Below are 18365 nucleotides of genomic sequence, written 5' to 3'. Positions count from 1 at the left end.
AGAAGAAATGATATGATGACGTAATAAAATGCCTCATCAGTTAAATACTCCCAGGAGTCTAGCTGATGGTGGCGAGTCTTTGCTAATCTTAGCAAAATGTAGGTCAGATTAAATAAAATAAATATAATATATATCCCTTCTAACTAATTCTAACATTGCTCTGCACATGCATCCATGTGTTTTCTGCTGCTGGTTGAGAAAGGCTGAAAGTCTAAAGATGCTGAGCAGTGCAGTGCAGCCCTTCTATATTCACCATCACAAACCAGGCAGGATGCTCCATTTACAAACAGCCACAGTTACACGGAGCTCAGCGATACTTTAGAGTAGCAGCAGCTTTCACGGCGTCTATACGACCGGGTCAACCAGAGTCCAACGCGTCACAACACATCACATCCACAAAATCACGGAGCGAACACACGTATGCACTCCTCCAGCACACACATCCTGTAAATTCATATACCCAGGGCTCCACTCTCTCTAGTGTTAGCTCATGACTCATTTATGGCATTAAGACCATGCCTACACACTGTACATACAGACACGTTAACCCAGAATACTGGGAGTTCACACAACTCCACGCTCATTAAAACAGTCCTGGCAGATCTGCGCAGGCTGCACACAGACGAACACAGTTCACCCAAACCCACATTTACCCCATACATGACATTTAAATGATAAAATAATAACAGGATAGCGATGTGCCACAATAATATTTGTCTGAATCTCGTTGAGAGCAAACTATTTCTGCTCCCTGGTTTTGTTGGTTGGATGGGTTTTTGCTGTGCGTAAGAAGAGCGGAATAATGGCCCCTTATTTTCCAAAAAAAGGCCGTCGCATAGATAAAAATGTACTGTGGAGATAAATGAACAGTACGAGAGGGTGAACTGCGTGGGGCCTTGAGCTTGGGAGACATGGGAATGATAAAAAGAGGAAAAACGCAAGAAGAAGAAGGAGAGGAGGAGGGAGTTGAACAGGGAGATAAGATTAAGAGTTCTTGTGGGAATAGGAGACTACATGAAAGAAAAGAGAGTAATTAGTAAAAGCGGTAATCCTCCAGTTGGTTTTTGGTTCCATGTTTGGAGCTAAGAACTCAGACCTCTTTTACAGATCACCTGACACTGTGGCTGCTGGCTTCCCGTTTTCTTTTCTGTTGATTGATTCAGTTTCCTACTCTTGTCTTCTTTTGGATCTTTTTTTTCCTTCCATTTTAACAAAGAGCTCATGCTGCTGGAAATCTGTGCACCAAAGGTCCGAGGAACAAGCTACTGAACACCCAGTTATTTTAAAGGGCGATTTAAAGACATTTCATTCGAAAACGTATTAGAATTTAATTTCAACTATGTAGATAAAGGATGAAAAGGTGAGAGAACAGATGGTTCAGGACTGAGTGCCCATGGTCTGACATCAGGACCAGTCCTGGCTCTTAATTATAGATGGGCTGGGTGGGCACAGCCCCTCGTAAAGCTGCTCCATATGACCAGACAAGAAGGGGGGAGGGGGGAGTGTTGAACGAGGTCCTGGTTTCCACTCCACACTCCATCTGCGGAGTCCGGCCGCTCCCTGAAAAGCACCGTGATTCTGTTGATTGTGCGATTCTCTGGCCTCCGCTCCTGCAGGCTTCAGCACTGCTCTGCCAATCACAGAGAGCCAGAGATAAATTAATGATCAATTTAACGACCACGCCGCTCCGACATGAATATGGAGCAGCTCTGAATCCATGCCTGGCTAATGAATATGGGACGGTCCTGGCACTCTAATGAAGTCGGGCTACATTCAGGTGTTTGCCTTGTAACGAGCCGCTGCGGCTGCACATCTGCCTGTAAATGTGTTGGAGCTGACCTTCACCATATTCCTCCTTTGTCTGACACAAACCATGTGTGTGATGCAATATAGCCATAAATTACATCCTCAGTCGGAGCTGGAATATTTGACACTACATCCTGTTACTACAGCTACAGAGTTTTGAACAGGAATCTGCACCGAGTCTCTTTTTTCATGTTCTGTCTTGTCCTGTCCGACCTGTAGAAAACGGGCAGATGGCTGGTATATTCCATTGTTAAAGGAATATTTAGATTATTTTTTGTTCACCAAGTTATAAGATCGATAGCGTTCTCATGTCCACTGGTAGTCAATTAACTTTGCTTGGAAAAAGAGGAAGTAGGTATCATAACATGAGATAAAATGAGATGTCAAACTATTCCTTTAAAACTGAATATTTGGGGGATTTTGCTGTGAATCTAAACAGCCAGAAAGAGCGACTATGATCTCCACCAAACTGCAGATGTTAATGGTTTCTCTGTATTTTCACGTCATGGCAGAAGCAGGATGCACAGTTTGGTTCTCAGGTTTTACACTGCAGCACGCTACACGATCTAACACTGAAACCGAGTCAGTGCATTTATATTCCAGGCCTCAGCTCGGCCCCGTTCCCACTGTAAATCCCTGTGAGAACAGAGGTGAACGTTTGGGACCTTGGTATCGAAAAAACCATGAAATAAAAAAATAAATAAAAAAGGGAAGAGGCTTCAGGCTTATTTAACTTACTCATCAAAAATAACAAGTGCTGTGTTTTCATCATGTGTGCTCTGCTCTCCGAGGCCTGTGATTGGCCGACATGACGGGCTGGGTGACAATGATAGCCTCAAGTCATGTTGTGAGCGGATAATTCAATCAGATTTAATTTGAAGGGTCTCTATAAGTATGTTTATGGGATGACCCACTCCTCCTCTTTGATCTTTCCCGCTGCCTTCGCTAAAGCTCAGGCGAGAGGAGGGGGAACAGAGTGAAGAAAAGAGGTGTGTGTGTGTGTGTGTGTGTGTGTGTGTGTGTGTGTGTGTGTGTGTGTGTGTGTGTGTGTGTGTGTGTGTGTGTGTGGAGGGCATTTGAGGGAGGGTCCTTCAGGGTACAGTGGGAGTGCTAAGACGGGAGTGCAGAGGTGGGAGGGGGGGGGGGTTTGGCAGGGTGGGAAATCACAGCGCCGCGCCCCCCCTTTAGGGTGATCTACAGATTATTCCTGCTTCTCTTTCATCTGAGCTGATGGGGGGTGGGGGTGGGGGGCATCTTCCTCCGATTAACCGCTCCATCACTTATTAAGCACTTTGGAACAAAAGTGGTGATGGAGAGTGAGGAGGGAAGACAAGAGGGAGCGCAAGGAGGAGGTTTCATTAGCATGTAGCTGGAGACTGTTGTGTGTTGTTGGGTGTGGTTGGGATGAGAAGAGGAGTGTATGTCTCCTGTCAGAGACGGAGAGTGGGCGGAAAAACAAAGCATCCAGGACACGAGAAGCCATGAATACACGCAGATATTTAAAGACTTAAAATTGACTTTCAGGTAAATCTAGCCACAGCTCAGCAGAAAAGCCTTTTAAAACTGCTGTGTTTTTTTCACTAGAGTATTTTTGAGTTTGTTGATGTGCATTTGGATGCAGGCAAGGACACACAGAGAGAGAGAGAGAGAGAGAGATAAACTGAGCGAGAGCAAACAAAGCACAAAAAGAGGTTGAGAAGCAGAGTGATGCAAGAGCAAATGTTGAAGCAGTAACGCTGCAGGTTCTGCATGATAAACCTCCACCCAAACACTGAGGTCACACTCTGTACATGCTGTTCTTCACGTCTTCAGCGATTTATACGTCCGTCTCATCTGATATAACTGCTGATTGTTACGTTTGTTGATCCGCGTCTGTTTGATTCTGTCTGATGTCTGAATCGCACAGAGGACGGAGACAGTCGATGCTCTGTGAAATCAGAACTGAATACACACTAATAATGTAAATCATGGGCAACACTGAACAAGTCGGCCCGTACTGGAAATTTAACAATCAAGTCGATCTCTCTTTGTGGCACAGTCGCAGCTGAACAAGACACAACATCAGACGCAGAATCAACAGCAGAATTCAAATGTGTCGTTCCTTGGCTCAAAGTGTATTTGTTCACTAAACAACAGAGCCTTCTCTGTGAAGATAATTACAGCTAAACAACACAGTGAACTTTCTTTAATTACAACTGATCCACCCATTTCTGGCAAACACTGCAGCATACAAATTCAGCCAAGATAAAGCCTGGGTTTGCTTTAAATAAAAACCCAAAATGAAAAGCAGAGTTAAAGCTGCACAAGGCAAGAAAATAATGTAGTAATAATAAATGTACTAATAAAGCACCAAAACATCATGAAACTACATAATCCCGAGTGTCTGGGTCTATTTTTCCTTTAGCAGAAAGTAGAGGAGGAGGTTATGATACGAGGTCTTTCCACAGCAGCTTTAGACATCATTGTTGTGTCCAGGTATTTCTGGACAGCACCCACTTGCTGTATCTTTCTCCAGCTTTGGTCATTTGTGGGACAAGATATACACAGACAGGATATTAGTTTAATCTGAGTAAATAGGACAAAACCAAGAAGTAAGTCTTGGTGGGGGGTGGGGGGGTGGGGGTGGGGTGACACATTCTTCTGTGTTTCATCAACCATCTCTGATGGAGACGGGAGTTGGGTGTGATTTCTTCATACAAGCCTGCGTGTCCTTCAGTGTGATTTGGTTGTGAACCCACTCCACTGAAGTTGTGATTTCTGCTTGACTGGGACAAGGCTGCGTTACATCTGAGCAGTGTGACCCAGTTCCAGTGATGAGGAGAGTGCGGCCTCACAGGACGACCTGCTTGAATAATTCACTCTGAAGTGTAAACCCGCGGCCGACTGGAGGCAGCCACCTGGAAGATTACATGAGCAGGGAGGAGGGAGATGGGACCATCAGAGAGGGGGAGGCGACAGGGTGATGCTGAATGACACCGAATGAGATGGAGATGTATTATGCAACTGGAGGTTACGGTTAAATGTGCAGATAGAAAACAAATGTGAGTGTGGCTGCCTACATGTTAGGAGAGGAGGCTCGGGTAAGGCGTGTGTGTGTGTGTAATATATATACTGTACACACACACACACACACACACACACACACACACACACACACACACACACACACACACACACACACACACACACACACACACACAAGTGGACTGGACTCAAACAGACACAGTATCCTGTGTCAAAACCAACCAATTGTCCAATTGTTTTTGGAGAGTTTTTGGAAGTGTGTTACCGACATGTTTTCTAAGACATCCCACAACTATGAAGGAGAGCCTGGGTTTGATGCTGATACCCCAAACGTAATCTAGCATTTAACATCACTGCTCCTGGGTTAAGAAACAGTCCAGCAAATAACATCCAGTAAAACCACAATTTAGATTCAACAAACACGATATAATCTGTTCATTTGTGAGTTTTACAAGATTTTTTTTCTCCTTTGGACAGAGCCAGGCTAACTGTTTCCCCCTGTTTCCAGTCTTTATGCTAAGCTAAGTGGCTGTAGCTTTACCACACAGACATGAAACTGGAATCCATCTTCTCGTCCAACTTTCAGCATGAAAACAAAGACTGCATTTTCTAAAAATTATTATCAGTACAAAATGTGAGTGCGGCTCTTTCTCCACAGACCACGGAGAACTCTCCTTAATCAAGGACATAAAATCCCCATCATCAAAAAAAAAAATCAGTTTCATAAGCTCTGACATTTTCTTTCACCAGCACAACTGGGTCAGTTATTCTGTTAACTAATTCACAGCAGCGTCCACATCCTCCCGCTCCCTCGTTTCCATCACTGATAACAAGTAAAAAAAAAAAAAAAAACTGGATCAAAACCTCATTAGCAGGTGAAGAAGACAAGTCAACGTGTAAGTGGGAAATCTATTACTGACTCCTCTAGCTCCAGCTCGGGACAAGGATCCTGGTGATTGGGTTGATGAGGACCAGTCTTTGTGTAACAGTGTTAGCAGGGCGGCACAGACACCACCTCAGGCTTTATCTGATCTACCACACTACTCTGTCTCTTCTTTCTCCTCCACTCCATCTTTCTTCCCTTTCTCCCTCCAATTCACAGATAAAGACGACAGATTAGAAACTAAACAAGAGTGTTTTCCTCTTATGATCGATGCACCGAGCAGCCAGGATCGCGGTGGCTTCTACCTCACCAGCGCTGACCTGCCTTCTTCGTGCTGGCTATGTGAATCATCATCATCATCATCATCATCATCATCAGGTCGTACTGGAGGGAGAGGAGAACATGAAAGTGGGCGGAGATGCAAGCAACCCAAACAACTCCTCCGCTGCTCCTGGAACACACATATACAGTCCACATCCCTCTCCCGGCTATTATACAACACGCATTACATAATTTTAAATTTGTGACTCTGTGAAACAGACTTCTGAGGTGCCCTCCTTCATAAACTCCCACTCAGCTTTTTGAAAGCCGGACGAGCACAGGGAACAGGTACACACTCGAGCTGGCACCCCCGCCGGATCAACACATTTAATGCTCCTGCCAGGGATGTGTGTTTTTTTTTCTTTAAAAGATTGCTCAGATGAATTCAGCATGACACGCTGGTTATGCAACAGGCTGCTTCAAGCAAAGTAATACACAGAGAGCACTCGTCATCTGAGAAACACTAAGAGCTGGAGAGAGCCGTGCTGTTCTCCAGGGTTCTTTCAACTGCTGCTTTTACTGCTTAATTCAAAGAGGAGTATTATTTTTTTTTTACTTTGCATTATTCAAGTTTTGTGTAATAACATCAGAAAACATTTTAGAAGGTGCATGAATCGCAGTCACTGACAGAAACACTGTGGAATGATGTGTACACTGTTCTCCTCCATAGAGGTTTTACATCATGTGTGCAGAAGCCAGAAGTTCAAGTTGAAGAGCTTTGATCCCCGACATGTTACATGTGGTGTCAGCCTGCTCTGCAGCACCAGCACTGAACTCGGTGAGGCCATAAACACTACTTAACTGCCCTGGCAATGATCTCATCTTTTACCCAGCTGACAAGTTCAAAACATCCTCGTGGGGTGTCTGCAGGGACTTTAGAAACATTTCCTCCACATGAAAACAATTACATCATCATTAGCCTAATTTGTGGTGGAAAAGAGGGGCCTCAAAAGACACTGAGGTCTCAGGACAGAGAGAAGCCAATAATAATAAAAAGAGCCTCGTTATTAAAGTAATGGAAAAATGTACACAAAATGTAGAAGCACCTTCTAGGCCTGACTGTTTGGTGTTCACATCGTTTTAACTCATTACATTGAACATATATCTGCCAAGTGAGGAATGCTTTGTTTCGTTAGTGAAGATAAACACCTGTCAGGGTGGCCAGCTGTGACCCTGGCTGCACATCTGTAAAGCAGAAGTGGAGCAGCCTGTTTATCAGACTGTGACTATAAAGACATTAAGAGCACAAACCTGAATTAATAAAGCTGGAGTTCTGGAGTGGAGGGAGAGAGGAAGGAGTTTTTGATATTAACTGATTAAAAAACACAAACAGATGAGATAAGAGCTCGTGTGATCAGTGCACCACCAGCACTCATGCAGTCTGTACAGTCCGAACAGGAAACGGGCAGTCTCCCTCCCTCGCCCTGGGACAGGAAGTCATAAAGCAGCATCAAACGCCTGGCACTGCTCACGCTCCTGCCATATGAACAACATAATGTCATGGGAAGTCATAGACTCCTTTGCAATAACCAAAGTAATGAAAAGTTGATCCTGAAGGTAGCCGGGGTTTTGGGAGTGCACATGCTTTACGTCCATGATCAGTCAGGTTCTTGTACGTTTACATTAAACATGGCGACGCCTCGTCCCTCTCAGATAAGTGGAGTGGAAGGAAGATGGAAAGGTCGTCAGGACTTGCTGAAACGTGAAGAGAGGAAAACACGAAGCTCCAAGGTTTGAGCCACGACCGGAAACTACTGAGCCTTAAACTTTAACCTCACAGAATCCATATAGCATTTCTATGAAGAGTGCTCTCTAATTATTTCTGTGAAGTATTTAGACAGCTACCATTACAAATGTGTTGTTTTTTGCCAGGAATAACATTGAACTAACACACACTAAACCGTCTTTAATATAATCAGCTGTCACGAACTTACTGGATGCTGCTGTTTATTTGCTGAACCACTGTACTGTTATGGTTAGTGTTAAATCTGGACCCCCTTAACTGCATCTCCGCCTCTGTACATCAGCTCATGCTTACATTAGGGTTAAGGTCACAGTCTAGATAAGGCTACAGGCTGAAAGGATTATTTTAGGGACCTTGCACTCGCTTTAAATCTCCCTACAAGCCTGAGAAGAACGCTATTAATAACTGTATTTTCCTCAGCCAGCAGTTTTCATAGTCCACTCATTTCTCTCAGTATGTGTGTTTGTGGCTGGGGGCTTTCTCTCTTGACTCACCCATGAATGCAGTTAGATCTCTACAGCAGCTGAGCAGATGCCTCTGCAACACTCTAGCATGCAAAAAGTGCACGCAGCAACCCAAAAATAACAGCTGCAGTACCTCAAGCTACTGATTAAGAGTCGGCTACTGTTTCGGCCTCATGTGGCGTGGAAGGATCACAAGCCAAACACAAGGTATCAACCAGAGATCTGTGAAATTGATGAGCTTGGAAATCGGAAATTACAAAAACTCTTCCTTTACAAACTGGCAGAATCATTGCACACCTTCAAGAGCACAGAGCTGCTGGTGCTTTCACTCACTGACGGTGGCAGGGTGGCAGCTACTGGGGCTTTCGGGGCCCAGCAGAGCGTATAAAGGCAGATCTGACAGCTTACTGAGGCATACACACAGATACAGTATACAGTTACTTAGACAAAGACTGTGGGGCTCAAGGACAAGGTGCACCCTAGGAACCAGTACATATACGCACATACACACCCGTGGCTCTTGGCAGGCAGCAGCAGCAGCAGCAGCAGCGGTGAGGCTCATCTTTCAAACATTGTTGGAATTTCCAGCAGAGAAGTGAATGAAAAACATCAGACAGACAATATCGAAATCTCATACGACCATGTTGGTCAAACCGCGTGCTGCCTTTCAGCTGTTTCCCCCATTTAACTAATTGCCTGAACATCATTAGACCTGAACCACTTGTGCTGATACAGAATGTTGTCGTTGGATGGCGGACGCTTCGCAAAGCTTCTCCTGAGGTCGCAGAGTGGAAAAGCAGGATGTCAGTCATCCCTCTGACACGCTATACTACCTGACAGATTCTTGTGGACGCTTCTGGAGAAACGTTCAGAGCGAAATGCTACACAGCAGCGGGACGCAGTGGGGAAGTGTGGTGAAGTGCGAGGTCACCCTGCAGCACAAGCAGCACCCATCAGGTTCTGGTGTGACCAAGGAATGAGAACAATGACAACTTCTCTGATTTAGCAAGTCCTGCATGTGCTCTGGATTAACAGCTCCACAGTTCAGCATTAAACAAGAAAGCGTTCTGCTAGTCATTATAACTCCATTTATACTGGTGCAGACCGCCGCCCCACCGTCCTCTGCACCATATCTCCAGTTCCTCTAAGAAACCAGACCTCATACAGGCCCCACTGCACATCAACCATCCTGCATAATGAGGTGCAGAACCACTGTGGGCAAATACTTGCTCAATCGCAGACTCCAGCTCTGGCCATGTGGAAAGCATTGTAGTTCCTGCACAATCATCACGTCTAAACAAACAGCTGAGAGGAGCATTTTAAAGCTGCTTCTCAGTAAATGCTACAGCTTCATAACTGTCCAACCCGATCACCAGCTTCCCCGGGGGTGGGGTGGGGTGGGGTGGGGGTACTGAGTGGGGTTGAAAACAAACGTGGCTCAGAGCAAACGTCAGCTACAGATGGATATCCATCACATCTCGCTGTTCTGGTCCCCTGACTGGCCACTTGAAAGCCAGAGCGGGCTCTGCACGCTGGGACACAGTGTGTTGCTCGGGCCCATTTACTTTAATATTGGCCGGAAGGCTGCCAACAACAGCAAGAGGAAAAGGGAGAGGGAGGCGGAGAGGGAGAAAGTATTCTGGTCACACTGGGTTTTGGGAGATAAAAAAGACAGAGTTGCATCTGGTGGTCAGAGACTCGGTTCTGGCAGTGATGTAAAATCTGATTAAGAAAGAAGAGAAGGCAGAGAGACAGTGAGGGGTGTCTCTGTGGAGCTGTTCCACCAGTCAACCAAGGACGAGGGAGGAAAGTTGGGGGGGGGGGGGGGGGGGGGGGGGGGGGCTTCTTTAAAGGAGCAGGTTCATATTTTTGGGAAATATGTGTCTTCACTTCGCAGAGCAGAGAGTTATAAGAGGAGATACTGCTCTCATGTTAGTCTGTTAGATTAAAGCTGATTGGCTCATCTTAGCATTTACTACTAGACAACATAAAGGAACAACCAATAAATAACCAATAAAATGTTGTCACCATTTTAGTTCAAATGAATCAAACGAGATATGACGCGAGTTTGGAAGTTTTAGAGGTACTGCTGAACAGATTAGTTTAGGAAGAAGGTTCTCTGACCCCTGAGCGAAGGATCCATCCGCTGACCACACAGGGATTTCTCAGACCTACAGCCGAGGTGAGACCGAGACGATCTTTGGGTCGAGCCTCTCGTGCTCTTGGCAGACGGAGCCAAGCATGAAATGAGCTTTACCCCTCAGGGAGTCAGACTGGGACCGCGATGAGAGGGATGAGGTGAATCTCTTCCCCCAATGTCATCTGTTGTCTATAAACCCACAGCTTGAGACGAGCCGGGGAATGTGTCTGTGTGAGGTTTGTATGTAAATTAGAAGAGGAGAAGAAGAATTCCCCGGACCAAGGGAAAAAAAAAGAAAAAGAACTGAATTACACAAAGAAAAACTTGTTACACTGAAGCAGGAACACAAATGGAAGTGTGATTTGACAAAAATATTTGTTAGTCTAACAGTAATCTCCGCCCACGAAAACCCAACGAGAGACGATTGTTTTAAACACAGCAGGCTGCGTCTCCGTGTCACCATTAATGACCACTTCTAACTTCTCTCTGTGTCTCGTCTCTGACGGCAGCCTCTGTTTTTATTCTCCAGCGTTAAGCAGCTTAAAAATAAGAGAGGAACATTTTAAAAAACAACTGATCCTGATTGGACTAAATGGAAAACTGGAGCTCTTCTGGCCGGACAAAGAGGTTTTCGTCCCTCTCACAGTTTTATCTGAAAACACAATTGACGGCCTCTCTGTTCAAATATGACACTCCTTGTATCAGCTGCCCCCCCCCCCCACCCAATTCAGACTGTTTCCAATTATCTCTGAACCCGGACTCTTCCACGAGACGAAGAGGGCGTTAATAAATGCGTGGAGAGATTTCGCTGCGTCTCTCTGGAGAGCATTTCATTTGTCAGGCTGTGATGAGCTCCTTTGTTCTCACTTTAACTCTCAGCATCACATAATTGGCCACCATCTGGGGCTCTCACTGCTCCCCTCCTTCTCTTCTGCATCTCTCTAACTGCCCTCTCCTCATGTGCTACATGTGCACACTCATGGTAGGAAATCATACATCTGTTGTCGATCCCTTACACTTCCCTGAAAGATTATGTAATGTTATAATGAGGACCAATTACCAAGCGGCTCGCTCTCGGCATCTTGGAGGTTCACAGGAGAACACTGTTTGTATTGAGAGGGATAAAATGGCGTGGAGAAGGAAAAAGAGACGGAGAGCGATGTGAAGGAGGTCACACAGAGATCCTCTGGCCTTTAAATTGACTTTTTATGTCTCATTTTATTCTTTCACAGGGGGCCTCAGTCATCCAACAGCAAGAGCAAAGCTTTGCTGCTTTGCTCTTCCTACACGGTTCACAGTTCACTCTTCAAACGTGAATCAAAAGTCTGTCCAACGCCTCCGACTCGTAAAGAGTCCAGCTGGTATTTTAACCAACTCTGGCGTCCATTCACTCGCACCGTAACTGATTAGATTCAGAATTCAGTCTGATTTTTCTCATCACTTCCTAAAGTGAAATTTATTCTGTTTTCAGCCGGTCGGTCTGTCGGTGAGTCCACCACTTCCAGACTCTGCAGATGTAATTTCCTCCACCTTTTCTCATAAAATAAGTATTTTTCAGTTTTACCAACACAAACTTTGTTTAGACTGGACTGGATCTGGACTTACTGCTCAGCGATTTGAGTAATGACGGAGCAGACCATAGAGACTGGAAGCAGAACAAGTGCAACCAACTGTGGCTCACGGTACAAATGTGTTTCCGCTACCAGCTCTACGTGATTAACATCATTCCAGTGATGTCGGTGCCGAGGTTCAGACTGTGAAGAATACAAACGTTTACGAGGTCAGAACACAATATACCAACATCATAACAACACATTATGAATCCTCGTGCTCTGAATCACAATCATCTGAATCCAAGAAAAAATATAACAAACAAAAAACAATAAGCTGGATGACAAATGTTGATCAAATGTGTCTGGGGTTTTTCCTATCCTACTCACAGAGAGAGAGAAAAGTGGGAACCTGCACGTTTGCAGAAAGCTTACAGGATCGCGTGTAGTTATTTAGGGCATGCATATCCCAAGTGGCAGGGAGAGGAGTGGATATTTTGAGTGGGAACAAAGGCTGTGGAAGTGAGGGTTGTGACGGAGGGGCTGCTTTGAGGGAAGATGACAAGGGAAAGTCTGAAAATCCATCAAAACGCTGCTATCAGCTGCACTGATCAAGGATCGTTTGATGAGGAAGTCGGCCTAATTGGGACTCATCAATAAAAAAGCGCCGTATGTTAAAACACAGACTATGAGGGATGAGACTCATTAAAAAGCAGCACTGAAAAATTCTGTAGAGGGAACATGAAATATAAAATAAGCAGGTTTAAGAGTAAGAGAGCAACAAGGATGATCTTTGTTCCTGAATGAATGTACACACCACGTCCTTCTACAACACACACACACACACACACACACACACACACACACCTAGCCGGACAAAGGAAGCACAAGCATAATAAACACCAAGTAATGCAGCAATATCATTTACAATGCATTAGCATATCACCCATTTGCGTGTGTATGTGAGTCTGTGGTTTATCCCCAGGGGGGCTGAACACACACACAGCAGAGTCCCATCTGTTAGCATTGTTGACAGCTGTGTGTGTACATGTATGTGTGTGTGTGTGTGTGTGTGTGTGTGTGTGTATGTGGGTATGGCTGCAGGGGGTGTTTAGGATGGAAACATGACAGATCACAGCCGCAAACGACAGATGACAGAAAGAAAATAGATGATACCATCCATTTAGACACTAATTTACATTAATACCTTCACACTGAAGCATGAACACACACACACACACACACACACACACACACACACACACACACACACACACACACCCTTATTAAAAACACTCAGCTCCATGTTCTAAACAAATACTACATGACATACCACCACACTTCTTGCCCCAGAGGCAAAGGATTTTTAACAGAAATTACATCCCAGAAAGAAAAGGCAGTTCCCATTAAAAACAAACCAGAGAAAAACCTCATTTTGTTCCCCTCAGTGTAAATTATATGCTGCGCTGCACCACAATCTAGAAATTGTTTTCTCTGCCTGCTCACAAATACTTTCACTGTTTTTCTAGTGAAATTTTCTTCATTATTTATACATAGTGTAGATATTTCTGAATACATTCACCAGGCTGTATTTCACTCTCGTGGCAGCCTGCTGTTGGCATGACGTGTGATCGAGCGCTCACAGATTAGATCAGAGTAAGGCCTGGACTTTTTGCACTGGCTCAGAGCCACTGGTCGACAAACTTCACTGCTAATTCTCCAGATGGCCGCTCCGCTCTCAGCCCAAACAACGGCACTTTGACCAATAAACCCCTCACACAGCATGTAAACGTCAAACTTCGCATCTAATGCTTCATGTCGAGGAAAGAGCTTCGGCTCTTAAGTGGGAATGAGAGTGCACGTAGATGCTCGCCTCAAACTTTACAATCCCTCTGCACCAGTAGTTTTACAGTAACGCCGGCTAATGCCTGCACCCCTGTTCGGCTCCTTGGCTTCAGAGGGGGGGGGGGAGCTGCCAGGAACAAACAGCTTCATCGGCTCTTTTTCTTTTTGTTCCTAATGCCCAACTTCTCTGGCTCCCATTATCTCCAGGAAACAGTTCAAAACTATCAAGTTACTGCTTATTGAGACACAGTCACACTGTCGGGATGGGGGGGGGGGGGTTGACATGTGCTCACCCCAGATCACGAACCAATAAAAAACAACCCCCAGTGACATGCAGAGGGAGGTGGGAGTCTCAGGGATGATGGGAGGGGAGGTGATGTTCCTTTGCTGGAGGCATTACTGGAGGTGACTCAGTGAACACCAGGAAGTTCAGACGCTGCTGCAGCAGTGAGGAACGTACAGCACCGGACTCTGCAGACAACACGTGGCTCTGCTATAGACACACAGTCAGTGCAGCACCACGTGGTGTTGGCCGCCATCTCTTAAGTGACAGACTCAACAACGTGCACGCCAGAAATGTGCAGATCTGGTGCTGCCCCCCCCCCCCAGACTAAACTGAGACAACTGCACAACATGCTCTGAGTTGTAGAAATTCAGCTCTAAATAATTTGGGGGATTGGTGGATGTTAACATGTAGCACAGTGTTAGCATTGAGTCTTAGTTTATTCAGCTTATACCTGTTCACATTTTAGCAACTTGGCACATTTCAAAGTAAGATGAAGCTTTTAGCAGTTCCTGTTTGAACAGACAAGTATCACCGGCTCACTCTGATACTGAAGAAAACTTAAACGTGAAGATTGTGAGGGAAGTTCTGGAGTTGCATGGAGATTATAACATCCTCAGGAAGTGTAAATCCCACTGAATGTAAAAATGTATGTATCATGTCTGTGTGTTCAGATCAGACTGAGGTGCGACTCTCAGAAAGTGTCGGAGAAGAGAAGGGTTTTTGAGGATAATTGCAGCACTAAGGGTTTAAAGTGAGCTGTGTGCCACTGTATTAATACACAGGACAGAACACAATAACTAATCTGTTTCTAACACACCGACGTGCACCTGTCACACCTTGAAAACCTCTGCTCTACAAAAAGTTGTTGCACATCATCCATGTTTGAAACCAGTCCTCAACAGACCGGAACGGTGAAGGTGCTGGTGGGAGTAAGAAAGACTCTTCCCCTGATAGGACGAGAAGTAAAAGCCCTGAGAGGTGAGCCCAGGGGAGGCCGGGACGGGGTGTATGAGGGCTGGACTACCGCATGAGAGCACTGCTGACGCTGGGTGATACGATGCATTTTCTACAACACAAAGCACCGGGGCCGTTAACATAACAGTTACATAATCGGTCCTCTGAAGTATCACAAGCTATGGCCGCCACGGAAGCGTCACTTGGGAGAACTTGCACAACGCACGAGGCAGACCGGGAGATTGTTTTCACTTTCCACTAGTAACCAGTTCAAGACGTCTGGACTGTCTCTTTACAACAAGACTGAACACGATCTTGACAAGCAGAGATTTGTGAAACATTACAGTGCAGTGAAAACTCCCCGAAGTGTTACGACGACCTGATCCTGAAGAGTTTGCGATTAAACGACATCCAACTGGAGCCGAAGTCATCTCTGAGTCTCTGAGTGGAATCGGGGTCACGACATCTGAACAAAGGTTTGCTCAGCCCGAGGACAGTCAGTGGTTGACGAACAAAAATATCACTGACAACATGCCAAAGAACTTCATACTGGAGGCAACGTCAGCTGATACTGATCAATTTTCCAAAACACGTGCTCGGAGACATTTAAGAGTCTGTTTGTGTTGCCAGTTTGAGGGGACGGACGGACGGACCCCGACAATGTTGCCATTTAAAGAAGGATTAGCAACGTGACCTCAGAGATCAGAGGTTATCTGCTGAGGGGGGGGGGGGGGGGGGGGGAGCAGCAGGGTGATGTGCTGCAAATAACTGGCAGTATTTCCCCCTGTGGACGAGCAACTCAATCAAGCTAACTACAGTGTTGCTGTTGCCTCTGCTGTATTTGTGTGTATGCACGTGCACACACCTCCTGCCCAGAAATGTGTCACATTCAGAGAAAAGACTGTTTCAAAAATCCTCAGTTTCTGTCAAAATGAAATCTCTGGGCTGAATCACAACATCCTCTGATGACATCCCTCTCATCAGTCACAAAGTGGAGGAACAGCAGTGGGTAAGAAAAGAAAACTGTGGGCCCAGTATGCCCATGTACGGTCAGTCAGTATTCCACAAGCTTGTTAAATAAATCAGAGGGTCTCCAGAGAGGAAAGCAAAACACTGTGGGCTCCTTCTGAACTCAGCAAAGCAAACAGCCCTGGTCCAAGAGAAAGTCTCTGTACATATGTATTCTGGAGTGACGTCGCTGCGACAGCCGGGGAGCCGGTTCAACATGTCAACATGTGACATGAGATATATGTTAATGTGACGGAACATCGGTCCGACTCAGGATCTCATCATGTCTTAGAGACAATAAACCAAGTGCACAATCACAGGAGTGAGTCCTTAACGTCTGCGGTGACGGAAACAGCTTCACTATCGAAACCATCCACCTCTTTCTCCACCAACTACACCTCCTTAATCCCAACAACCCCGTCCACAACATTCCCACCCTCTCACAGTTCAGGACAGAACATGCCATTCTCTCTGTCTCTCCATTTCTATCCCCCTCTCTGCTCTCCCCCCTCTCACAGCGAGCCAGCAAACATGTGGCGTATTTATTTGTTTTTTTTGGGCTGTTGTTGGCTGGGAGTGGATGTTCCCAGCAGCAGCAGCAGCAGCAGCAGCATTTGTCTCTTTGACTGGCAGCCCTACCAGAGGGTGGGTTTCACTGTCGTATAAGACACAGTGCTGAACCTTTGATGAACTACTGAACCTTCTGTGAAAAGAAGGGATGTTTCTTGTTAACTAAAAAGAAAAGGGAAATAAATGGCGTATTATTCAGAGGTAAAACTAGTTATAAAATCTTTTCTCTGGGACGACTGAGGACCACCTGTATAAATAAACAGCAAACATCCAAACTCATGACAAGAGACAAACAGTTCCACATTAAGATGCATTTCCATTTGCTCTTCAGAGCCAATCCAAAGCAACATTCAACGACACAAATCACCACGCTGAATAAGAAAAGCATGGAAAGTCTTGGTGACAAACAGGAAATGCTACAACAAACATGGTGAGGGTGTTTTTGTTTTCCCATTCAAAGACAGTGTGAAAGACACACAACAGGAACTTAAGTCTGAGGAGAAACAACACTCCCTCTCCAGATCATAAGATTTCTAAGATGTATCCTGTCCTTTAAAATGCAACGTTTCGTGACTGATTCATGTTTGCCCCACTTTCCCTCTCTGTTAGACAGGAGATTTGTATTCCCACTGCAGCTTGTCACTGATACTGCTTTTACCAGCTACGGCAGCAGCAACAAACAAATTCTGAAATGTTCTAGCTGATTTTTTTTTTTTTTTTCTGATAAAAAGTCTCAGAAGTAGGTTAGAAAATAACCTGCTGCACGCTCCCCTCTGGCACCGACACACGCGTCACTTGAGGAGAAACACGAGGACTTTAATTGATGATAAGAACAACTAAAACCCTCAGAGCTGACTCCAATGCACAAAGTGAAGCTCAATTGATTACAGGGCAGCAGAGGAGGAAACGTTTAGCGCTGCAGCTGCAATTTGACTGAATTGCAGGAAAATGACAGGAGTCAAGCTTCACTTGACCAAACCCAAGAGGTTCTGGAAAAATGGAAACATGACTCCTCTGTGGGCCGCTCTGTAAAACCTAAACAACGATGCAGCATCGAAACCACAGGTTCCACTGTGTAGGCAGCTTCTCGTTAACAAGACTGAGAGGGATTTTTACAGGGACGTTTCTCACAACAAAACAGGGGAAACCCCCTTTAAATAAACTCTCTTTCAGACCATTAATCCAACCAGCGTCATTAGAGGCCCGCCATGACAAAACCAATCTACTGTGCACAGAGGCTAGACAGCAAATTAAAAATGAGTCACATGTTGGGAAATCTCCCCCAAGAGGACAAAGACGTCTCTTTGTTGATGGTCTATTTTTGCGATGGCCTGTCGGCAGCTGTCCTCTTACCTGGACCTGCCCTTTGCCCATGATCTTGTCCACGATCTCGTTGTCGTCCTTGTTGAGCATGCTTTTGTCGTAACACTTCTCGTAGCACAGGATGCGCAGGTGCTGGGAGCCCTCCAGCTCAATTTCAAACTCCTGTTGAAGGACACACAGAAGGAGGAGAAATTATTTGCCTCTGCAGGGTGCGACAAAAACAAAGAGACGTACAGTAAAAGGAAACGTTTTAGTGACTGACTTCGTTCCACTGCGGCTCTGTGGTGTCTCTGAAGACTCGGGTCTTGGCCTTGCTGACAAAGTATCCGTATGAGTCCACTTCAAGGGTGCAGTATAGATCTGAAAGGAAGCACAGGAGGTGGACAGGTCCATCAAACATGGTAATAAAATCTCCTCAGATTGAACACTGAAGGCTGAAGACGAGTG

General features: G+C 45.4%; 1 protein-coding gene across 3 annotated transcripts in view; it reads right to left on the bottom strand.

The window, feature by feature from the left end:
* The window catches only part of abr (active BCR-related), a 120607-nt gene that overhangs the window by 16863 nt on the left and 85379 nt on the right, over positions 1-18365 (bottom strand). For all 3 annotated transcript variants that reach the window (XM_022745761.1, XM_022745762.1, XM_022745763.1), the window contains 2 exons: positions 18181-18278; positions 17949-18080 (listed from right to left, as the gene is read on the bottom strand). In XM_022745761.1, coding sequence (XP_022601482.1) covers positions 17949-18080; positions 18181-18278 — 230 coding nt within the window. The remainder of the gene's footprint in view (positions 1-17948; positions 18081-18180; positions 18279-18365) is intronic.

Source organism: Seriola dumerili, unplaced genomic scaffold, assembly GCF_002260705.1.
Source record: "Seriola dumerili isolate Sdu_G_001 unplaced genomic scaffold, Sdu_1.0 BDQW01000091.1, whole genome shotgun sequence".
In the NCBI taxonomy this organism is placed as follows: Eukaryota; Metazoa; Chordata; class Actinopteri; order Carangiformes; family Carangidae; genus Seriola; species Seriola dumerili.
The sequence above is the reverse complement of the archived record's forward strand: the minus strand, read 5'-3'. Positions and strand labels throughout refer to the sequence as shown.